Here is a 23,690-nt window from a genome sequence, read left to right on the forward strand (position 1 = left end):
ATATGTGCTTTTCCAGGTATCTTTAATTAAGGGTGGATTCAGCTTCAGATTCACACACCTAAATTTAAGAAGCGTCTACAATGCAGGTGTTAATTTGTGAACAGAATTTAGTTACCTAAGCATATGCATCTACTGCCATTTAAAATACTCTTGCATATCCTGCCTGGCCTCCAGCTGCCACTACCAAAGAAAGGGAGTCTCTTCTAGGTACTGTGATACATCCCAGGGCCATGGTGAGAGCTTAGACACCTCACTTATATGTAGATGTCTACACTGTGGAGTCCTGAACGTAGATCCCTGAATTCCAGCCCAATTTCTTACATTATAGGGGCTGATCATGGGTTTTGCAATGTTCTCTTAGGAGAACACGGAGAGAGCCTGTCACAATTTTATTGCAACAAATTTCTACCACATATGCCAAAATTTTCTGAAGCGTAATAGTATCAGGCCAAATAAACTAAACTTGTTGGAAAAAGACAGTTCCTGAGGTATTGGTTTAGCTTATTCTTAGACTTTTGTATTTTTCTGAAATATTATAAATCACAATGGTATTTGCTCCCTGTTATACTATATTTTAGTTGCATAATTATGAGATTTTCTTAAAAATTGTTACTCAGCTTTTTTTAGTTCACATAAATAATAAGAAGTAAAATCAAATAGTTCATTACATTGTACATAAAATACTGCAAAATATTCATGGTGAATTTTAAGCCTGGACTATCTTGAGCCCATCTCTTACTGTATGCACTTTTCAAAACTTACTTCAAATTGATCTTACTCTCTATCTAAAATATTAGAAAATAGTTAACTCAATACCCAAAGTACTACGAAGTTATCCTTCATGTTAGTAGCATCATTTAAATCACAATTCTAATAAATTCATTTGAAGCATAGTAGGCATGACTGTCCTTTCACTTACATTAATTTTACACTGAAATAACTTCACTGACTTCAATGGATTTGCTTTTGACTTCTACTACAGCGTAAAAGGAAATAGGCAATGTGCCTTTGCACCAGAACTACTAAAGTAAATAATTATCCTTACAAAATGTAAAGACAAATATTGGAGAAGCCAGAATACACGTTTTAACATAACAATTTCAATTCATGTATGAATGATTTTTACTTACTTTGAGGAGAGAGAGACCTTTTCCAAATCAGTTAAAAATTACACAGTTTTTCATATCTTTGCTAAACATACTTTTCTATTAAAGTTTAGCATCCCCTGGGCAAACAATAATCATTTGATATGCTTTCCTGGTTAAACAAAGTTGTAATTTCAATTAGGTTGAAAAGTGAAAAACTTAAGATAAGCCCCTCAGGGGTAAACATAATTTATTAACATTTATTTTAACTTAAATTTGGCTTTGAAGTGCTAATTATATACTTACTACCACACTTGTATTTGTGCCCAGTGAAATAATATGAATTGATCCATGAAAATCAAGACCTTAAGTTTCAGAGCACCAGTAATTAGCAAAAGTTAAATATGATAGCAATAATTAGGTTAAAAATATTGAAAAAGAAACTGAAAACAGGTTACAAGATAATTTCACTATTTTGAAATTAATTGATGAATTGTTCTAGTTTAAGTAAAACTACACCTTGACATATCCATTTTATCGCAACCTTACATCTGAAAAGTTAGATTTTTTTCAGGTCGTATGGAAGTAAATGGCTTTTCATGTGATAACTATGACAGAGGCATCTTACTTTACCCTGTAAATGGGTACTTTGGTGATTTGTAGAAAGAATTTAAGACAAACTTGTCTTTTGACAGATGACATTTTAAATAATACACTATAAATAACATTTTATGACATACAAAAATACAGTGGCTCTCACTTTGAAAGATAAAGCTATCACTTTTTATATCAAAGAGATTCTAAAAAGTTTTCACATATAAAACTTAATACAACTGATTCCTCAGACAAGAATATGTAAGATTCTTTCAGTCACAATTAACAGTGTACACTAGAAATGTTAAACAATTCAGAAAAAAAATGCACAATTCCTATCACTAAGTCTATGGGCTTTAAAATAAAATACATACACATATATACACATACATGCATTATTATTTTGCTGTTAACATTTCTTATTGATTATTTATTGAAAAAGGTCAGATTATTTTCAGATTTATGTTTTCTAATGAGGTAAAATCAGAACTTGTGTTCCCACACAATGTTTATTTAAAATATCATTTTAGCTGTGTTTTATTGTGGTTATTAGTTGAGCATTTCTTAAAATTGTATTACAAACCTGTGACTCGAAGTTTATCTGTGCCAATTACAACCTCATTTTCATCCACTGTAAAAAGTGGCTTGCCATCCTTTGAGCTGATCTGAAATTGCTGACCATGAAATTCTACCATTTTGGGACCTGCAAAGCACAGCAGAATAAAGGAGTAATTACATCAGCTCTTTCAACTCTCTTTATAAATTGTCAAATACTATTCAAATTGTAGTCTTAATAATTTAGTGACTCATTTAAGTACATTAAGATCACGAAACACTCAGATATTCAGAGGCCCTGTAAGTACTGAAATCGGATCAATCTATTTATAAGATCTAATTTGTTGTTTAAAGCTATGCCTGGAGTCACTCTTTCAAGTCGTGTTTCCAGGGAATGTAGGAATTCCTTTACAAATTGATGAAGACAAACATTCATGTTCTTGACGTTAAAACTGCTAAAATTCTTTGATCAGTATGAGTATAACATCTTTTAATTTTGAAAACACAGGGATGAATTATCAAGGTATTTTTAGCATCATCCCTTATGATTAGAGAGACTTGGATGCTTTAAAAGGACAGCCTTTCCATGTAAGGGCAGGACCCTCAGCGCTTCATAACAACTGCAAGTTTAGCTCCACATATCTGGCAAATATTGCTGATCATGTTGTTCTTAGAAGACACCCAAAAAGCTGAGAGAGTATTTTCAGCTTGTATCTGGTACTCCAAAAATTAAAATAATCATGTGCAGGACAGTCTGCTGTCTACATACAATGTAGTCAGTCAAAGCAGAAGTCTTAGCTAGCAATTTATAGCTTACAATCTATGTTTGCATGTTTTCATTCTGCTAGAGATTAGCTTCTATTAAGCTCAAAAGGAGCCTGCTTTCCTCATTCGGCAATATGCAACTACTATTCTTAACATATTACCAGATCCTAAATTCACTAAAAAAATCTGTTCTACAGTATTGGCTTGGTAGGTGAATATAAGCTAAGCCATTACTATCCCCTTTCCAAACAAACCTGAGAAATTAAAAATTCATGATTACATAAATTTGAAATGTCTATTTGGTAGAATTGTTATGTAATCTTATGCTCAGAATTACAATTACAAGAGAACAGCCAAAGTACTTTAGATTCCTTTTCAGCAGTTCTTTAATAAAGGTAATTCACAGATCATCCATGGGACAGATAGGCACTGAGTTGCTTCCTACGTCAGTAAAAATCTGTTTTAATATGTCTACTCTCATCAACATTAGATACCTTCAAGGTAAAAATTCTCAAATGAAATAAATGGGAATTTTGGGGAGATCTCAGGTTAAAATGCCATTAGGTGACTGAGGAATGACACTGCAAAGGAAAACATTCAGACATTTCCTAAAATCTCCATAGGAGATGATGCAAGAGATGCATACCGTATTACTCTATACCAATTGCATACTGCTTCAGTAAGCAGATGCAAACTATTGCTTTTAATCATCCACCAAGTGTGAAAAGTGTTATTCAGGCCATGAGGTGCTGTTAAACCAAGACAACTACTTTTAAGGCAGAATGACAGATACTGATTCTGCTTGGGAATGGTCAGGATAAAGGGCCAAACTCTGCAGTGGATTATACTCTGTCAGACATCTGTACTCACACACAATCTTACAGATCTGAATTTGGCTCTTTAAAGCTCCTCTGAAGTGTGTGGCTTCATTTCTGAGAAGCATATCGCAAAAAGCAATCATCTCAGAAAATATCTTCACTCAGTGAAAATTTGTTGAGCAGAGTCTTTTTAACAGCAGGGAAGGCAATTCTATGCAAGTGAAACAGGGATAGTATCAATGCCTTCCTTGGAAATCTTAGTTAAGGGGTTTTTATTATTCCTGTTCCTGCTCAGCAGCAATAGTGAAACTGCCAATTTACGTAGTGTAAGTAGATCCTTATTTAGTCAAACAAATCAAAGTCCTAAATAAACTGTCTATTACCAACTTTAACTGGTGTTGCAAGTGCTATTTCCCCTCTTTATCCTCCCCATTCATCCAACATCATGATTACAGCACTCAGCTACAATGTGGGAAAAATAACTCGAAGCCTCCCCTATCTGAAATGATACAGGTCAGTTGATTCAGGCACACTAAAGCTACGATATTTCTGCTGGGATGGACACAGGAAAGATTTGTAGTTTCTTTCTTGAAAATGTTTCACAGCGTATAGAGGAGGAAGGTGTTATCTGGAGCACTGATTTCCTCCACAAGAATGGAACGCAGCTGCCCGAATTCCTGGGTTCATACCCTGGCTGTAGAACTACTGGTTAAAAGTCGGACTGCTACCAACTCTACCGGTCCTGTTTTTTGCACAGAACTCATTCTAAAAAACACGCAAGTAAAATATCTGCTGGATTAGACCCAGTAGATGAGATAGAAATAGGAATCTTACTCTGAAGAGTCTGACAATGTTAGATATTTTTCTTTTATTGTTGTTATTTTAATAGGCCTGGCAGGCTGAAAGCAAATATTTTTATATAGCCATAGAATATTTATTGATGAAAAGAATTAAGAACCGAGTGAGGATCCTGAAGGTTTGCATTTAGACATGTGTACTTAAAAGCAGGTGCCCAAGACCTTCCATAGACTCAGATCTAAGCTGTGAGGTTTTTATAGTATAGGTAATCTTTGAAAAACTAATTAGAAACTGCTGTAAGTTTATTTGAACTATTGCTTAAGCTTGAAACAATATGCAGCAATATCTCCAAGAGACAGCAACTCAGAAAAGTATTTTGTTAATTTATGTCTCATAGTGAGTTATTTACTCGTGATCACAGAAAAAGATACTTTAATGCCATGAAGATACTACATGTTTAGACGGAATGCTATCTATTCATTGCCTTGGCACAAAGGCAGTCAGCTTTGAGAATAAATCACTGGACCCAAATAGTGGCACTTCTGTTCTTTCACTCTCCATGCCTTGCTAGATTCAAGTGTTCACATTGATATAAATAACAGAAAAAAAATGTGGAGTTGAAAGAACTCAAGAAGTATAACATTATTTGCACCAGGCCTAACTTAGTCTCATCCATAAGTACATTTATCTTACTGATTTGCTAATTTGCTAAGTCTATTTCACAAGAAATCTTGTCAAAGGATGATTTATCATGTTTTTTTCTGTTAAGAACAGGAAAGAACTACCTTAAACAGCATGAGTTAGTGAATTGAATTTGTATACCTGTGTATTGCTAGAAAATTGACACCTTTTCTCTTAACTTGATTCTTATGGAATACAGATTAATTCACAGAGAAATGTGGCATGACAACAGAAAATATTTCTAAGATACAGAACCTGCTTTAATTTTTCAAATTTAGGATAAATATACACATACTAAGTAGCATTTACATACCTTGGATCACATTCTGTTTTGTTTCACCTAAGCAAAGCGAACAGGAATAATTGGCACAAACACATGTTGCACAGATAGACTTTTTCAGCTTTCATATCTGATGCCAAATTCCACATAACTTGTTCAATAATTTTTCCTTCCCAGGCATGGTGTCCATTCACAGTGTCATGCTGATACAACTGGGGATGCAATTTTAACCAGTTCAATTAAACTAGTTGTGCATGCACTGACTCAATTTCAATAAGTGGAACAAGGCTGGGATCCAGTCTTTCTGCTCCCTGCTAATTGCTTTTTATATTAGACCACATAATCACCTTCTTGGGCTTTCCTACTTTCTTCCACGTTATGAATATCTGATTATTCCATGCAAAGCAGAACACCTTTAAAAGGAGAAATTGAGGGAGTCCTACCCTAAAATACTTGGATGGGAGGAAACAGAGACAAATCTCTTTAGATAGAAGAGGAACAAGAGAATTAACAGACTTTCTGGACAAGCACTCATCTCAGAGGAGCTCACCCTAGACAAGTAAGCCCTTTACAGCAGATCACCTCCAACTCTTCTCCTTTAACTAGCTGTATATTTTGCAGGGCTGGTTTACGTAGATATGCTCTGGCCATGGCTACTAGATCAGGCCTTATAGGTGACAGAGGAGAACTAAGTTCTAACGAAGCTAATGAGTATAACTGTAATAAATTAGAGAAAGTCGAAGCAGAGGAGACTCGAGCACTGCCCATTCTCCTTGTTTGGCAGCATGGTCCTCGGCACAGTTTTGACCTGGGTCAAACAGGGACCTCCTAGATAAGGCCTGGATGGGGGGTACTCCTTGCAGACAGGATGGCTGATGCTGTCCAGCTCTGGAGCAGAAGAGAGTTTAACTGTATAATGAGGGTCATGCTGTGCCACACGCCCCCAGGGCCAGACTGTGGCTCCTGGCCTGTTTTAGTTACTAGTGTAGACATAGTGTATGTCTAGCTGTTAAGCACCTTCACACATGAAATACTTCTAGGCAAGCACTGAGTGACTCACTAGGGTGTCTAGGGATTTTTATTACTTAAGACAGGCTTGGTGCCTACGGCCCTAAACTTTTTTCTTCTGAACAGGAGTTATGAGAATCTAAATTTAGGATTTAAGCACTTGAAGCAGCAGTTAGGTAGGATTAAAGATAAGTGCATTGTGAGTTAAGGCCATTACATTTTAAAACCAGATTTAAATAAAATAACGACTACAAGCCCTGAGAGCAGTCACCGCATGTTATACACTTCCCAAAGGAGTCTTAACTGATGGCTGTTTGAAGCCACCACTCATGCCTCTGCCCCTGCTAGGTTTGCTTCCAGATTTTTCTCCTATTTGCTTCTGGTCCCTGCATATTTGACCAAAGCTTTCACAAGAATCTTTAGCGCCACAGTTTTGTCAACATGGATGCTCAGTGATATGGAACAAGGATTATAGAGGGCATCTGAACTGTTTTCCCATTGCTGCTAATAGGTCTCAAGAACTTCTGGATAGATCGGTTATCTTTGCTAACCAGGCTGAGCAATAATTGCCTATTGTTTCTTTAAACTTCCTCCTTTAGGCCATGCAGTTGACGAAGACCTCATATGTGATCATCACATCACATACCTCTTGGCACTGGGGATGCCACAGCTTAAGTGATGGAAAAAAGGCTCCAAAAGCAAAGGACTCTCTGCCCTTTTATAACTCTATGTCTTCTCAGGCATGTAACCCCCTATGCTTTTCCCTAGTGTGTCACCATAAATCCCTGCAAGTGAGTGCACTGCTAAGCAGCCTCCCTTTTGCTTCTTCGCCTCACTCTCCTGGGCAGTTTTCCTGAGTGCAGAAGGTCCTTCGTTTAGTGATTCCATTTCAGTGGGAAAGCATTCAAATCAATTATTTTCCTGTCTCATCAACCTTGGAACTCTAGTCCAATACAAATGTAGAACAACGAGACGGAAAAGAGTCTTTTAACAAAAATAGAGCCTGCCGTATAATACATATACACAAAGATTTAATGTCAAATTAAATTGATATGATGTAGGCAAACAGAGTCTTCAAATCCACAGTTAGTTCTGCAAAATATTAAGCATGTTTGATGTGTCTTTAGGTCTTGCAGAAGAAAAGGCTTTCAAATACTGATATTATTTATTTAATTTTAGGGTTTTTTTTTTCTTTTTGCAGTCTTCTCTATTATCCATCATTTCTGATAATTTATGGCTGTCTCCTACTCTGTATGCTTCACTCTTCTCCTACCACCTAGCATCATTAAAGAAGGGTTGAATATAAGCCAAATTCCTCACTGCTTTGGGGTACTCTCTGCAATTTCATTTTTAGTTAATTTTTATTATATTAAAGCACCTTACTTAAAATAAGATCTCATTAAAGTGTATTAAAAATGTAATACTCCTACAGATTCAGTTCTACTTCAGTGAGTAATGCAATACCAATAAAGGTAAAACCATTACTTTTAGAAGCATAAAATTAGTCAGATTTTCCTATGCAATGGTAGAAGCACTTGCCCATCTTTTATTAGAACAAATGACTTATTACAGAGTATATGTAGCATGCCACAAGTATACATTTTATCTCCATTCATCTCTTACTGCCTTTAAAAACATCTCTAACATATTAATAGAGCACTTGCCACTTCCATTTCCTCTTTTTCTCTCAGTTCTCCTTTTATGTAGTGGATTAAACAATCTATGCCCTCTCAGACCAAAATAAGGATGCTTTAATGTCGTCTTTTACTTTCATTTAATTCTTATACTTTGTTGTCCAAACATCTCTGAGTCCAGAGACGTTTTAAAATCTGTTTCTGAATGATCAGCAAGAACTGTCATATGCTCACAACCCAATCTCGGATCAGGTATTTAGGTGCCAGTTCTTTCCACGCTCAGTGCTATTTAGGTAACTAATTGTCTTTAACCATCTAAGCATTTTATTTACAAAATACTTTATTTAAATATAAAAAAATATTAAAATATATGAAATATTTCATTGTAAAATTGATTTTTACATGCAGGAGCCATGGTGAGAATAGGAGATCACATCAAGGCCTTCTACCGACAGCTGGAAGTAGCCTCACGTTCACAGGCCCTGGTTCTCCTGGGAGACTTCAACCACCCTGACATCTGCTGGGAAGACAGCACAGCTAGGCACAAACAGTCAAAGAGGTTCCTGCAGAGGACTGATGATAATTTCTTGACTCAGGTGGTGGAGACGCCAACGAGGAGAGGTGCAATGCTAGACCTTGTACTAACGAACAAAGAAGGTCTAGTTGGAGAGGTGAAGGTTGGGGGCAGCCTTGGCTGCAGTGACCATGAGATGGTGGAGTTGAGGATCCTACGAGGAGGGAGCAGGGCAATGAGTAGGATTGCAACGCTGGACTTCAGGAGAGCTGACTTTGGCCTCTTCAGGGACCTACTTAGGGGAATCTCGTGGGGTAGGGCCCTGGGGGGAAGAGGGGCCCGAGAAAGCTGGTTCATGTTCAAGCATCACTTCCTCCAGGCTCAAGAGCAGTGCATCCCTCTGAGGAAGAAGTCCAGCAAAGCGGGCAGGAGACCTGCATGGATGAGCAAGGAACTCCTGGCAAAACTCCAACACAAGAAGGAAGTGTACAGAATGTGGAAGAGGGGACAGGCCACTTGGGAGGAATACAGGGACGTTGTCAGAGTGTGCAGGGATGCGACGAGGAAGGCGAAGGCCCAGATGGAATTAAATCTGGCAAGGGATGTCAAGGACAACAAGAAGGCCTTCTTCAAATACATCAATAGCAAAAGGAAGACTAGGGAAAACGTGGGCCCGCTGCTGAATGGGGCGGGTGCCCTGGTGACGAAGGATACAGAGAAGGCAGAGTTATTGAATGCTGCCTTTGCTTCTGTCTTCACTGCTAAGGCCAGTCCTCAGGAATTCCAGACCCTGGAGACAAGAGAGAAAGGCTGGAGAAAGGAAGACTCTCCCTTGGTTGAGGAGGATCAGGTTAGAGATCTTTTGTCCAAACTTGACATCCATAAATCCACGGGCCCCGATGGGATGCACCCACGAGTGCTGAGGGAGCTGGCGGATGTTATCGCTAGGCCACTCTCCATCCTCTTGGAAAGGTCCTGGAGATCAGGAGAGGTGCCTGAGGACTGGAAGAAAGCCAATGTCATGCCAGTCTTCCAAAAGGGCAAGAAGGAGGAGCCAGGAAACGACAGGCCTGTCAGCCTCACCTCCATCCCTGGAAAGGTCATGGAACAGCTCCTCCTGGAGGTGCTCACTAAGCATGTGGAGGACCAGAAGGTGATCAGGAGTAGTCAGCATGGATTCACCAAAGGGAAATCATGCTTGACCAATCTGGTAGCCTTCTCTGATGGGATGACTGGCTGGGTAGATGAGGAGAGAGCAGTGGATGTTGTCTCCCTGGACTTCAGCAAGGCTTTGGACACTGTCTCCCATCACATCCTCCTAGGTAAGCTCAGGAAGTGTGGGCTAGACGAGTGGACGGTGAGGTGGCTTGAGAACTGGCTGGATGGCCGAGCTCAGAGGGTTGTGGTGAATGGCACAGAGTCAAGTTGGAGGCCTGTGGCTAGTGGTGTCCCCCAGGGGTCAGTCCTGGGTCCAGTCTTGTTCAACTCACTCATCGATGACCTGGAGGAAGGGACAGAGTGCACCCTCAGCAAGTGTGCTGAGGATACTAAACTGGGGGGAGAGGCTAACACACCAGAAGACTGTGCTGCCATTCAGAGGGACCTGGACAGGCTGGAGAGGTGGGCGGAGAGGAACCTCATGAAGTTCAACAAAGGCAAGTGCAAGGTCCTGCACCTAGGCAGGAATAACCCCATGCACCAGGACAGGCTGGGGGTTGACCTGCTGGAAAGCAGCTCTGCAGAGAAGGACCTGGGAGTGCTGGTGGACAACCAAGTTAAGCATGAGGCAGCAATGTGCCCTTGTGGCCAAGAAGGCCAAGGGTCTCCTGGGTTGCATTAGGCAGAGTGTTGCCAGCAGGTGGAGGGAGGTGATCCTGCCCCTCTACTCAGCCCTGGGGAGGCTTCACCTGGAGTCCTGTGTCCAATTCTGGGCTCCCCAGTACAAGAGAGACATGGCACTCCTGGAGAGAGTCCAGCGGAGGGCTGCAAAGATGATTAGAGGGCTGGAGCATCTCTCCTATGAAGAAAGGCTGAGGAAGCTGGGCCTGTTTAGCCTGGAGAAGAGAAGATTGAGAGGCGATCTCATAAATGTGTACAAGTATCTGAAGGGGGAGTGTCAAGAGGATGAGGCCAGACTCTTCTCCGTGGTGCCCAGCAACAGGACAAGAGGCAACGGGCATAAACGGAACCACAGGCAGTTCCATCTGAACCTGAGGAAAAGCTTCTTTGCTGTGAGGGTGACAGAGCATTGGAACAGGTTGCCCAGAGAGGTGGTGGAGTCTCCTTCGCTGGAGATATTCAAAACCCGCCTGGATGTGACCCTGGGCAATATGCTCTAGGTGACCCTGCTTGAGCAGGGAGATTGGACTAGATGATCTCCAGAGGTCCCTTCCAACCTAAACGATTCTGTGATTCTGTGATTTGTCACACAGTGACTTGATTATGGTATCACCTTTTCTCTCAGGCCTAATAAATTCAGAATTTATTGCAAAATGAATACCTTCAGCACGAGAGTGTGAAACATGCAATCATCAGACAGGTAAAGTGAAAAGGAAAGTACTGAAGGAGATGAGGCATGATAATTTGAAGAGAAGACAGCTGATCTGAGTCTCTCATTCCTAGGTGAACACTTTTACCACTGTATATGCTATATAATGAATAACTGTATGACCTCTTCTTCCTACAATTATATTTTTTTAAAAATAAGCTATGAGTGTATTTTCATAAGACCCGCTCTACTACTGTGTTTTAGGGATATTCTATGCATGCTTGCAGGATCTGGGTAGAGGACTTAATGTAAGAGAACCCATTAAACACATGGGGCATGAATCAGTTGCCTAAGCATAGCTGTGTCGTGTCATTGCATGTACCTTAGGGCTCCCTGCTTTGCCTTCAGCTCGTTATTTTAGATATCCTAAAATATCTAAGACATCTGTGTAGGGTTAGGAGGTATGACCCACGATCTATAAGTGACCTGAGCCCTTCTGGAGCGTCAGCCAAAGACTGGTAAAGATAGAATCCTAGAAAAATGTAAGTCAGAAGGCATCTCCAGAGGTCATCTAGTACAACCTCCTACTCACAGCAGGACCAGCTTGGAAGATAGAGGAAAGCGTTCAGGGTATTTTCCTATCGGATTTTTCATACCTCAAGCCATGGAGAGTCATCAGTTTCGCTGAGCAACCTGTTCCTGCGCTTAATCAGGCTAATCATGAAATTTATTTCTATCCAGTTGCATTTTGCTTTATTGCAACTTGTGGCCATTGCCCCTTGCCCTTTTGCAGTGCACCTCTGAGAAGAGCCTAGCTTTATCTTCCATAGAGAAAAAGAAGGCAGCAATTAGAAGCCCCCTTTAAGTTTTCTTTTCTCCAGGCTATACAAACCCATCTCCCTCAGCCTCTCACACTCTGTGTGCTCCAGCTCCATGACCATCATAATGGCTCTCTGCGGGACTCTCTCCAGTTTGATGTTGTGCTGTCATACTAGTGGGGCAGCAGCAAAGCTTAACTCAGGCAAGAGCTGAATAATACAGCCTGATGTGCCATTAGCCCTCATTGCCACAAGGGTACACTGCTGATTTATGTTCAAACAGTCCACCAGGACGGGGAGATGGGGATCTTTTTCTGCAGATCTCTTGTTTAAAGATAGGGATCTAGTGCTTTTATGGCCACTAAATATCAGCCAGGATCTTGGAAGCTTTGAGAAGAAAGTACTTTCACACTTCAAACGACTAGGATTTTATTTGTACTTAATTATCCACATTCTATAATAGATTTTAGTCCATGATACATTTCAGATATTTTAACCTTACTTTTATAAATTTACCTAGTGTTAACCAATGCCAATAACTCAATTTCCTTATTATTTTAAAGGAAGTGAGTACAGGAACTTATTCACCTTTAGCATTGACTTTTATCTTCAAATTCTTCTCCAATCACTTGTGTTAACGCTTAGTGTACCATATGAAACAAAATATATTGTAGAAGTTTGCTAATTTACTGGAGACTGCAGAAGTGGGAAGGGTATAAATTATTTCATAATTCCCTTATCTTCACCTGTTTTGAATTCCTTACTCCCACTGAAATAAGCAGAAAGTGAGGCCACTCAGACGAATAATTGTTCTCTGATAAGAGTAAAATATCCAATATCTGTCCCTTTCTCCCTATAATACTTTATATAAAACATCATTTCCCAAATGTCTGCCTATTTTCAGAGCTAAACTGTGTAGTCCTGTATGTATTTATTGCCTTTTTTTTTTCTTGTTCTAGACATAATTAGAAGAGAAGCGACAGCACAGGGAATCCCCTTGGTGAGGTTAAAATTCCCCTTAACTTTAATGCTGGCATATTTCAGCAAGTTAGCAATGCACGTAACTACCTGATTAACTTCCAGAGGATGTTTAGAGTCTGGCTTCAGTCAGCATTGCTGACCCTGAACATTATCACATATTTCTTTATAAAGATTATTTACTTGGGGCCAGGGTGTGAGTCTTGCTATGGTAAGCACCTTACTATGCATATTATATAGATATCCGTGATATTTTTTACAGAATAGGATACTGTTCATTAAGGTCTACATATACTTCAGTTACTATTACCATAGCTGTAATTATTGTGTTCATAAAAAAAGTTTTCACTGAGATATGCTTAGCTAGCTTTAATTTAAATACATATTGAGTCTTACTCACTATTTTTCCCTTTTTCTTTTAATATATTTGAATATTATATCCATTTAAATACACAATGGTCTCTCAAAAGACAAAGCATATAAGCTTAATATAGAACAGAAACACATTTGCCATAGATTAAAACAGGAATAAGAGAAAAGGATCAGTTAAAAAGTCTGCAGAATGTTTTACAGCCACCTGTCATTCTCTAAATTTTGCCTGATTTGAGTTAACTAAGGCTTACTTTTAAATAAAACTAGCATGTATGCCTTGAGATGACTGGATTTACTCATAGCTAAAATTTTTATACCGCAGAGGTAAAAATCTCTGCTTTCATCCCTTTTGAACAAATAATGCAAGTTCTTAATCATAGGAAGACTTAATCACCTCAGAAATACTTCAGTGAAGTTTGCAATTTATCTTTCTATTAATTACTCCTATGTTGTATCCTAGCTTCTTATAACCCAGCTGGACAGCAATTAAAGCTGTGCAAATAATCATCTTCCTGCAGCACAAAGATCTTCAGGAAATATGTCCTGGCTTTTATCTTAAAGATAAGAGAGAACCTATTTGGACAAAAAATGAAGTTTTTAATGAAAGCCTTCTGGGAAAAATAAAGGAGGAAAAGCTAAATCATTTTACAATGCTATTAATTAAGTCAAGTTTATGAAATTGGCCTCAGGGTTTTCTCTGTAAAAACAACATCAAACTCTTCTTACATACATCATGCTTCATTAGCACTGTTCTCTTCCTATTATGTCTCTAATGAAAAAATACCATCACTTGAAAATGAAATGTCAAAATGCTGATAAGAAAACAGAAATGATTTGACACTGAAAAGTAGTACTTTACAGATGGCAATTAATGCTAATGAAGTAGTGTATTAGGTACTGACACTTATCTGTTTCATTAGAATGTTGCTCCTGTTAAAGAAAGGGGGAGAGGATAGGACAAATGTTCTCATTTTAACAGCTGCTCAAACTAATGTGATAGACATGGTAGATAGTTTCTAGGCAGTATTTTGACTGTAATTGTGTTTTCAGACTGCATAAATCATTTTGTCTTTTACCATATTCCCATGCTTTCTGAGTGGAATACATATTCCACTGATCTCATTTTTAAAGTGCAGAACAGCTTCATAACACAGTTATTTAAACGAATTCGCTCTAGTTTTAAATACTTTAAACTGAACTCTTGACCTGTAGATTACTGCAGCTATTGGTGTTACCTGGCATAAATGATTAAACAAGGAGCAGAACCAGGAGACCACTGTGCTTATTCTCATAGACCTTAAATGACTTTGAAATCTGTTTTCCTTTATGTTTTTTACTCCTGAAAAAGACATGATACAAGCAGAACTTAAGAGTTCTCTGGATGTTGAAGCCTTTTTAAGTGATACGTGAAAAATAGATCTTTTCAGGAGCTGGTCCTACTTTTCAGTAAAGATTGGTTGCAAAATATGCTGCTTTTCAGCTGTTTTCTTAATATTCTGCTTCCAATATGCTGGAATACCACTGCAAAATCCTGACTATATTGTATTTGTCTGCTAGTAAGGAAGAGCTATGCGTCAGCCTGTAAAAGGCTGTATATATATTTTTACGTAGGTGAAGCATAATTTACTATTTAATACAAATTATCTTCTTAAATATTTGATAATTGACTATACAGTCTATAAATTTCTCACATATATTTTATTCATTCATTATTATAATAACCTTATAAATTTTGACACTAACTTGCTTTATCATAATTCAAGGTATAAATCAAAGGTGGTAAGTTTCTCCTTGATGTTAAGACTGAATAGGCTTTGAAGTGAAAAGAACAGGAGTCTTGGAGATGACAGTTAATGGTTTTATTCAACTGCTTGCTTGGACTATCAAAGAAAACTTCCAGATATTTCAGTTTTTAAGGTTGATGAGCAAGCTGTGGTAATGACATCTTTTGAATCTTACTCATGATTTTAAGACAGAAGCTATACTAATGAAAATAAGTACCATCTGCTGTAAGATATCTTTGTTACTCTGTCTCTGCTGCTTTCTAAATTCCCTCTGACTGTCCGTCCTCCGACTTCCCCCATCTGTGCCTTGCTTAGATTACTGCCTTGCTCCATCTTGGCCAATATCCTTCTCTTAAACCCCATTCCTCCCAGAAATGTTCCAGACCAATCACTTTCTCATATTCCTTTAAGTAAAATTTTTTTCCCATTTCCTTTTTTTGTTTTAGTTTTATTAATTATTTATTAGATCTAATGTAAGTTTCTTTGGTCATATATGAGTTTTAACTGAATTTATCATGTAACTGAAATGCTAAGATGGAAACTGTCTTGGTAGTAATGATTCATTTGCAGCAAATATCATCTAAATTTAGTACTCTCCCTTCTTATTGGCAGTTCAATTCTGTTTCCCTGCTCTTCATCACGTGGTTCTTCTGGCCCCATTCCCAATAATGTGCAGTTCAGTGTTACTGTATGTTATTTTGTGAGTAATTTTTTCCTGCTAAGCAGTTAAACACAATTGCATCCAATGATTATAACAGTCCAGAACAGAACAAGATCTACAGCACTTGTTAAAAGTTACAAGGTCTGCATAACTTCTACAAGAGGTATGTCATGCAACAAGGAGCATGTAGAAACCTTAGAAACACAAGACCACGTGGTGGAAGTCACTTGCATTTGGTGTAATTTTAGTAGATCTGTGATTCCTGAGAGCCTGTTATCTTCATGTGAGAAATTCCATAGACACTCCTCAAATAAAGATTTGTTCCACAACTCTCTTGTGAATTACTTCTATTAAGGACTGGGTATTTGAACTAAAACAAATTAATTAAATCACCACCTTCTGTGAGTTAAAAGGTGTTTTTGTTATGATCTTGTGTGTGATGTTACATTATATTATCATCTTTGGAATGACTCCAAACTTATCCATTTAAGTGTTTCACAATTGCAACTATGCAGGTAATTCTAGATAATTCTAGAATTCTGGCAAGTGTGGAAGGCATTAATTCTTTAGGAAAGGCTTGTGCTTATGAAGTAACACTCATTTATAAAGCCATACAGACAATTTTCATTCTTCTTATAAGCGAACATTATCTTATGTGCATGCAGTTTATGACTGGGATAATGGCTAAAAATATCAAGCTATTTACAGATAGTCACTTACTCTAATAAGCTATTGCTACCTAGTCATTGTTATTCAACCATATCTTTAGGCATAATAGAGTTCTTCTTTACAATATTAAATTTTTACTACTCTTTCAATGCCTTTCCATCAGTCTAAAATATTTGGATTATTTAATATTGGTAATATTTCCTGTTAGTGTTTACAATGGTACTGACTATATCAGAGAGCACTTAAGACCAACTGCTAATGAATTCAATAAAGAGAATTACTAGTCAAAAATAACAAAGATCACTTAAATTCAAATATTTCAAATAATATGAAAATGTTAGCACTTCCTTTTGATGTAGTCTTGATTTGCCCAGGCCTAAATTATTATTTCATCCTCGTACCTAAGTATTTATTTGAGTAGCTCTGAAAAGAGCAAGCCAAATTGCTTGCAGGTCAGATCTTCACTGATTCTGTGCTGAATTTAAATTGTTTTAATACACAGACCACTTTTAATGTTGTCATTAAAAGTGCCTCATATATTGCCTTAGCTAGACACAGCTTCCAAGTGCAGCTAGACAATGTTTTTTCTGGACTACACTAAGTACTGGGCTTTCTTTTAGGAAGAGGTTAGAGAGACTTGAAATCATAACATACAATAACACTGAACTGCACATTATTGGGAATGGGGCCAGAAGAACCACGTGATGAAGAGCAGGGAAACAGAATTGAACTGCCAATAAGAAGGGAGAGTACTAAATTTAGATGATATTTGCTGCAAATGAGTCATTACTATCAAGTTTTTATCTAGCAGAACTCTGTCCCCCACACCCAACAGTCCCTATTCTGTGGCATAGTGTGTGGCATTGACCCTTCTCAGTCTATTAGGTTTTCAGTTTACAGGTTTTCTTCAGTCTAGGTGTCTCTACCCTAAAAAGTAGATATTTTTAAACTTTCTATTTATTTAAGAAGGCAACTTCCTTCTCACTTTCTGTACTTCTCTTTGTCAATGCTCTGAGGAGAAGTCTACATGGTGACCGGGAAGTGGAAAAGAGGAAAAGAAAACATGGGTCTGAGATTTGTAGTTATCTTTGACAGGCCAAAAGCTGAACTGAGTTAAACTAGCAACTAGAAAGCAATAATTTAAATTGCATATATATATACATATATATATATATATAAAGTGTATGTGTGTGTGTATATATATATATATATATTTTTTATAGCCTTCATTTTCCTGAGATATGATTCATCCCCATTAGCTGGCACTAGCAGTAAAATATTTCTTTATTTCAGTAAAATATATCCTTTACACTATCCTTTACACATGCATCACTGCAGCTCTCTTTGTTAACCAGAATGATACAATATAGGTGAAAATTTCAGACTGCCCGCATAGGAACCTAAATTAAATCACAGTGTCAAAGTCTAAAAGAGTAGTTCAGCTATATCACTCTCTAGGACCTACACTTTTTCCTGAGAAGTTTCCTAACTGCTCATGCAGAAACATTTGTTTGAGAAGCAATGCACCTTCCTCCTGCCAATGGTCTGTTTTATTGCAGGTTTGAAATATGGAGGTTCCTTATTTCCAGAGGGAGATAGTCCTCTAAACGCGTCATGAGCATATTCAAATATGATGCCAGAACTGAGAGTCAGCAGAAACCAGAGCAGCCTTTGTCACTCATTAAGAAGTACCATTCAAAATGTTGGGGTCACTCATCCAAAAGGCGCCTAAGTTCAATACTGGGGCAAATACCAGGAATATCTTTGTATCACATCTTTCCTATTAGCAGTTCTAGCTCATGGGGGCTGAATACAGCCTGTCAAACAATTTTTTAGGCCTTTGGGCCACTGTCTGACATTTCTTCTGTAAGTTTCTCAGACCTGGGCAAGAGGTAGGGGTTAGATGAATTAGTGTGGTAGTCAGTGATCTGCTCTGCGGACCTCCCTTCCCAAATGATCTCCTGAGTCCTCTTTCTCATAAGGCAGGATGGACTTACAACCACAGCACAAGTGCATATCTGGTCCCAGGATGGGACTCCGCAAACAGTATGGGGCAGACAGAATCCACAGCGTACGCCCCATGTCACAGAAATTTTGGCCGTGTGATGTGTACATTTTTGGTCATGTCATCACAATATAGTTAATTATTGCCAAATAATTAACTGTACCAATAATATGAGACTTGAAGTACTGTACTTTTCATACCCTTCATTATTATCAAAATGATAAATTGATAAATACTTAGGAGTAGATTTTTCAGAGGAATGATTGCTATTTTTATAATTAACTTGAATGATAAAAGAGATTTAAAAGATTTAAAAGCTACATATGATTAATTGTATAATCATACATTTTAAATGGGAATAGCAGACTTCTTTTTTAACTTATAAATTATATTTTCTGTTTGAAGTTTGCTTATAAACAGTCAAGCTTTCAAAAGCTCAATGAATTGATACAATCATTCTTCAAACAGGAGTTGTCACAGAAGTTACACAGTGTAATCAACATGTAAGAGTTGCTCATCTGTGCTTGCCTGGGTTCCAATCCACTGAACTACTCAAGCACACCAAGCTAGTCTTACAGTTTCGTAAGTATGAATTTATGCTTTGCTGCATGAGGTTCCTAGTTTAATTTGATCACTTGATTTGACCCCTTGTTTAATCTAATCACTGTGGTTTTCCACCCTTTAGTAGCTGCTCCTGAATTTCAGGATTTCAGTGTAGCTTTAGCTCATTTTTGGCTGAAACCAGCTGCATCTATTGTAGTTTGGGAGGAGTGAACTTTGACTCTCTAGTTATCTCACGTTCTTTAATTCTTACTAAAACAAATCCTACTAGCCTGAACAACTAACTAAAAACCTAAAATTAGGAACAGGCTGCTATTGTGTGCTAGTGGGATGTTTCTACTACATGAACTTCCCAGATTGGTTCAGAGCCATCTGAAGTTCTTGCTGCATACCAGGTTGGTCCCATTCCCTTACCTAACTGGCTTTTCCATCTGGTAGAAAATGAACAGACCCCTCAGTTGGGGTCAAGAAGGCTGAGTTGGGAGAGCAGCTGTCAGAACTGTGCACCAACCTTCAGTATTGCTTCAGTCCCATTTTGAAATGGCTGGCACAACAGCTACGGTTCACCAGACTGAAATGAGTAAGATGGGCATGTATCTGAGTGCCAAAGCAGGCTTAACGGGTTGACGTGAGAAGCACAGCTTCCCCACAGAACAGGGGTTGCATTCAGGCACACTCCAGCAATGGCTAAGGATTGTTAAATTTTTATGTCTTGCTGTTACACGGAACTTCCAGCCTGTTGTGCCTGACTGCTTTTGCTGCCTAATGATAGCATTGTCCCTTAAAACTTCTTAACCTGAGACTGGACAGGATGCCTCCAATGTTGCTGGGGGAGCTGTGTGAAGTCATTGCAAGGCTGTTCTCTATCATCTTTAAAAGATCATGTTGCGGAAGAGAAGGTTCATGATGGTAGAAAAAGACAAATGCCACCCCCATATTCAAATATTACATCAAAAAGGATCAAGAACTACAGGCTGGTCAGCCTCATCTCAATACAGTCTCCCATAGCATCCTGTGGCCAGATTGAAGATATTTAGACGGAATGAGTGGACTGCAAAGAGGGTGGAAAAATAGTTGAACTCTGAGTCTTAAAAGGCAAAGGCAGTTAGACAAGTCTAACCGGTGGCTACTTACAAGATGCGAGTTCAGAATGAGTAAGACACATGTGCTGCTCATCTGACCATTATTCAGTCATCACCACATCCATGTCTGCAGGTTAGACGTTTACACTTGAGTTAGTTACTAGCTACCCTTCCTTAGAATCAATGGAAGTTAATAGGCCCTACCAGGCCTTAATTCATTCCATCGTAAAGTAAGTGTATTGAGTAAATGAATCATGCTGTAAGAGTAACTGTTTCTCCATATTGACTATAGGAGAAGACCAGGTTAATTACTTCAGTTGTATTGTTCAAGAGCGTGGCATGTGCACTGGTGAGATGAATCTCTGTGAGGACTAAGAAAGATATAAACATGACTTGTGCCTTTTAAGGAGAGGGAATGAATCTATGCTTATTTTTGCTCTAAAGCTAGACCTACATCTACCTAGTTCACTCAGTAGATCAGTGTATCTTACGGCTACTGAATATAGTAAAATATGTACATTTGCAAATTGTGAACTGGTCTAGAACTCACTGGGGCACTTTTTAAGACATCTGCTTGAATGTATCAGTCTCTAGAATATTAGAAAGTGAAGAGAAACATACAATCCTCTCTACAAGTGTTTTACTGTTGTATTTTCTTAGCAAATGACTTGCTACTATCAATAGCTATTTACACAAGAAAGAATAATTTGTGCAGCAACCTTTCCTGCATAACTTTGCAATAAAGAAGTGTTTCTAATAATTACAGAATTAATACTTAACTGTGAAATGGAAAATATACTGTTAGTAGTTACTGAGTGGCAGCTGGACTATTCAAATACGGCCATAACAGTAAAAAATTAGCACGCGTCTAGCCCTTTCTATCACCAGAACTCCTTATAAATATTCATTAAAATGCTTCCAAAATGGTGAAAAAGGAAAAATAATTTAGACTTACCCACATTTAATCTGCCTGTGACTTCCCCATTTGAATTGCGAGCATTCACAGTCACATTGTGAGTAGACTGGAGAAGCAGGGATGAGTCCTAAAGTATGGAGAAAAGATTGCAGACTCAGCAGAATAAGTAGAACTGTAAATAAATGTCATCGTTTAGTCTAGTGTTTATATTAACTCAATCAGTGAAAGAGGTTCACAGTTACGAAACTATCCACAGATATCATCAAATAATTTGGACAAGTACTTCTGATTATTTCAACTATATATTTAAAATTCAAGGAGAATTAAAGAGAATACTTCTAAAATGACAAAAATCTATTTTATTGTCTCAATGAATACAGTTATTAATATTTCATCTTTTGAAAAAAAATGACTTAAGTCCTAAATTTACTACTTTCTATATATAACTGAACTCTTAGAAGACAGTCATTTAATTGAAGTGTGAGTACCTCGTACACTTCGTGTATTTACACTATCATAGTAACTTGGTCAGAAGCATGTATTTGAGTTCTACCTCCTCAATAGTCCATACAGCCTGTATGCTTTAGCTTGATTTAGGCACTTGGCACTGATTCCCCGGCAAGAAAATTCAAACAGTCATTGATGGGGAAAGTGGCAGGTTGACTAGCTCAAACCTGACTTTAGTAGATGAGAGTACAGATGAGAATGTGTCAGCCTGAATTAAATTGTCTTCCTGTTGCCCACCCCTCTGGAACTCAATCAGCAGACTGTGCAGCATCACCTGCTCACCCACATCCTCATGCCATGATTTAAGCCTTGTGCATCCTGTGTTGTCCCACTTCTGATTCTCCAGAACACAAACCTACATATGAAGATCACAAAACAACACATTCATATTTAACCTAACTCTTCTCTGCCAGTAGGTTTGTGTTTCAGAAAAGGCTTAGAGCATTAAAGAAACACATGATGTTATGAAAGATTAAAGGAAACAAAATCAGTTCCAAACCTTTGTAGCTCTCAAGTTACCTAAGGAACAACGTAAAGTCATAGACTGGGTAAAATAGGACATAGGAACGTATAAGTGCAAGTTAAAAAAAAAAAAGAAACCCCAAAGTTGCACACTTACATGGAAGAGAGTGTGACCATCAGGAAGATGATGTTTTGGTCATTCTATGCTGAGCTGAATAAGGTATATAGCTGAGAGAGAGACAACTACCAAACCCCTGGCAGTACATCTCCATGCTACCACAGGCTAACTCTTAGTCTGTTGCAAGAAAGCCAACAAATTAGGCAGCAACTTTCGATGCCTTCTCAGAACCTGAGATCACAGGAAAGGAAACCTAACCTGACCAGATCCATCAAAGGCTGAGCATGAACTTCTCAAATCTCCTCCAACCTCATCCACTTCTCTGCCATGACCTAGGAGAGCTCCAGTGAGTTTTAAGAGTACCAGAAGGTTCAGGAGAAAAGAAGCTGGCCAGGGGAAGGGGATACACGTCTCTCACCCAAGGAAAGGAGCCATGAAGAGAGGCTGCAACAATGCACACCGTCTTTGAAAGGACAGTCATCATGTGTCATTTATTTAACTTTCTGTCAACTCTTCTCAGATCTCCCTTTTCAACCTCTAGTCAAGCTCCATTCTTCCTCCCACCCTACTAGCATGAACTTCAAATCCTGCATCAGTCTGCTAACAAGTACGTGAGATGTTCTACAATGAGGCAGGGCAAAGCACACCTGACATTAAGCAACTACAGCTAGCTGCATCATAGCCAGGACACTTGAAGAGCAGTCAGGATATGCCTAATCATCATCCTGTGCTACTTCTTGAAGCCAAGGCAGGCTGAGCAGGTGTAATTGTCATCATCATTCATCTCTACCACACCTCAGAACAGTCTAGACTAGCTACGGTAGGCAATTCAAAATTGCATGTCATTCTTACAGCACAGCCAGCATGGAACTACTTCACCAGAAACATCCAGATGTGATAACTCATGGTTTGGTATTATGCTTATCAAATTCCTCCCAGGTGAGTTTCCATTCCTTATTCCCAGACCTTCCACTTAAAAGCACTATCCTTTGGGCCCCTCAGACCCTCCCTACTGAACCCTGGTCCTGAGGAGCAGATGAGTAGCTGCCTTGAAAGACCTAGCTGCCCACTGTGCTCCATCACACTAGACATAGGCTGAGTAAGGAAGCAGAGTCATAACAAGGGAACTTGTAGCAGTCATTTAGAAGTGTCTAAAACCTTTGTGGGGACAGGAGTGAGTCAGTTCATCTTATGTTTTTCTTAGATTTACTAGCTGAATTGTCTTTAAATGCAGCTGATTTAGAGGCAAACAGTCTTGGCCATTGTCTTCACTTGATTTTAAGTACCAGGGACAAAATGGCTGATCACCTTCATTTGGATTAGCGAATTGCAAGAAATTGGTAGACTTAAAAAAAGTGGTGAAGGGGATGATTTTCGTAGCCCAAGTGCTTTCATACTGAAAATCTATCTCATAGGTACACAACCAGAGCTCTGTAACTGATAAGCGTGCCTAAGCAGATCTGAGTTTGTGGAAGTAGCAGGAAATATGTGATGTGAAGTGAGTATCAACAAGCTGCTCGTTAGTGACCTCAAAGGA

At 38.5% G+C, this 23,690-nt stretch overlaps 1 protein-coding gene across 15 annotated transcripts in view; it reads right to left on the reverse strand.

Moving 5' to 3' along the window:
* The window catches only part of SGCG (sarcoglycan gamma), a 143,056-nt gene that overhangs the window by 41,124 nt on the left and 78,242 nt on the right, over positions 1-23,690 (reverse strand). For 13 of the 15 annotated variants that reach the window (XM_068930224.1, XM_068930225.1, XM_068930234.1 and 10 more), the window contains 2 exons: positions 21,106-21,193; positions 2,263-2,382 (listed from right to left, as the gene is read on the reverse strand). In XM_068930224.1, the coding sequence (XP_068786325.1) occupies positions 2,263-2,382; positions 21,106-21,193 (208 nt within the window). The remainder of the gene's footprint in view (positions 1-2,262; positions 2,383-21,105; positions 21,194-23,690) is intronic. The other 2 variants (XM_068930237.1, XM_068930238.1) reach the window with 1 other exon arrangement.

The sequence above is a fragment of the Struthio camelus genome, chromosome 1, assembly GCF_040807025.1.
Source record: "Struthio camelus isolate bStrCam1 chromosome 1, bStrCam1.hap1, whole genome shotgun sequence".
Lineage (NCBI taxonomy): Eukaryota > Metazoa > Chordata > Aves > Struthioniformes > Struthionidae > Struthio > Struthio camelus.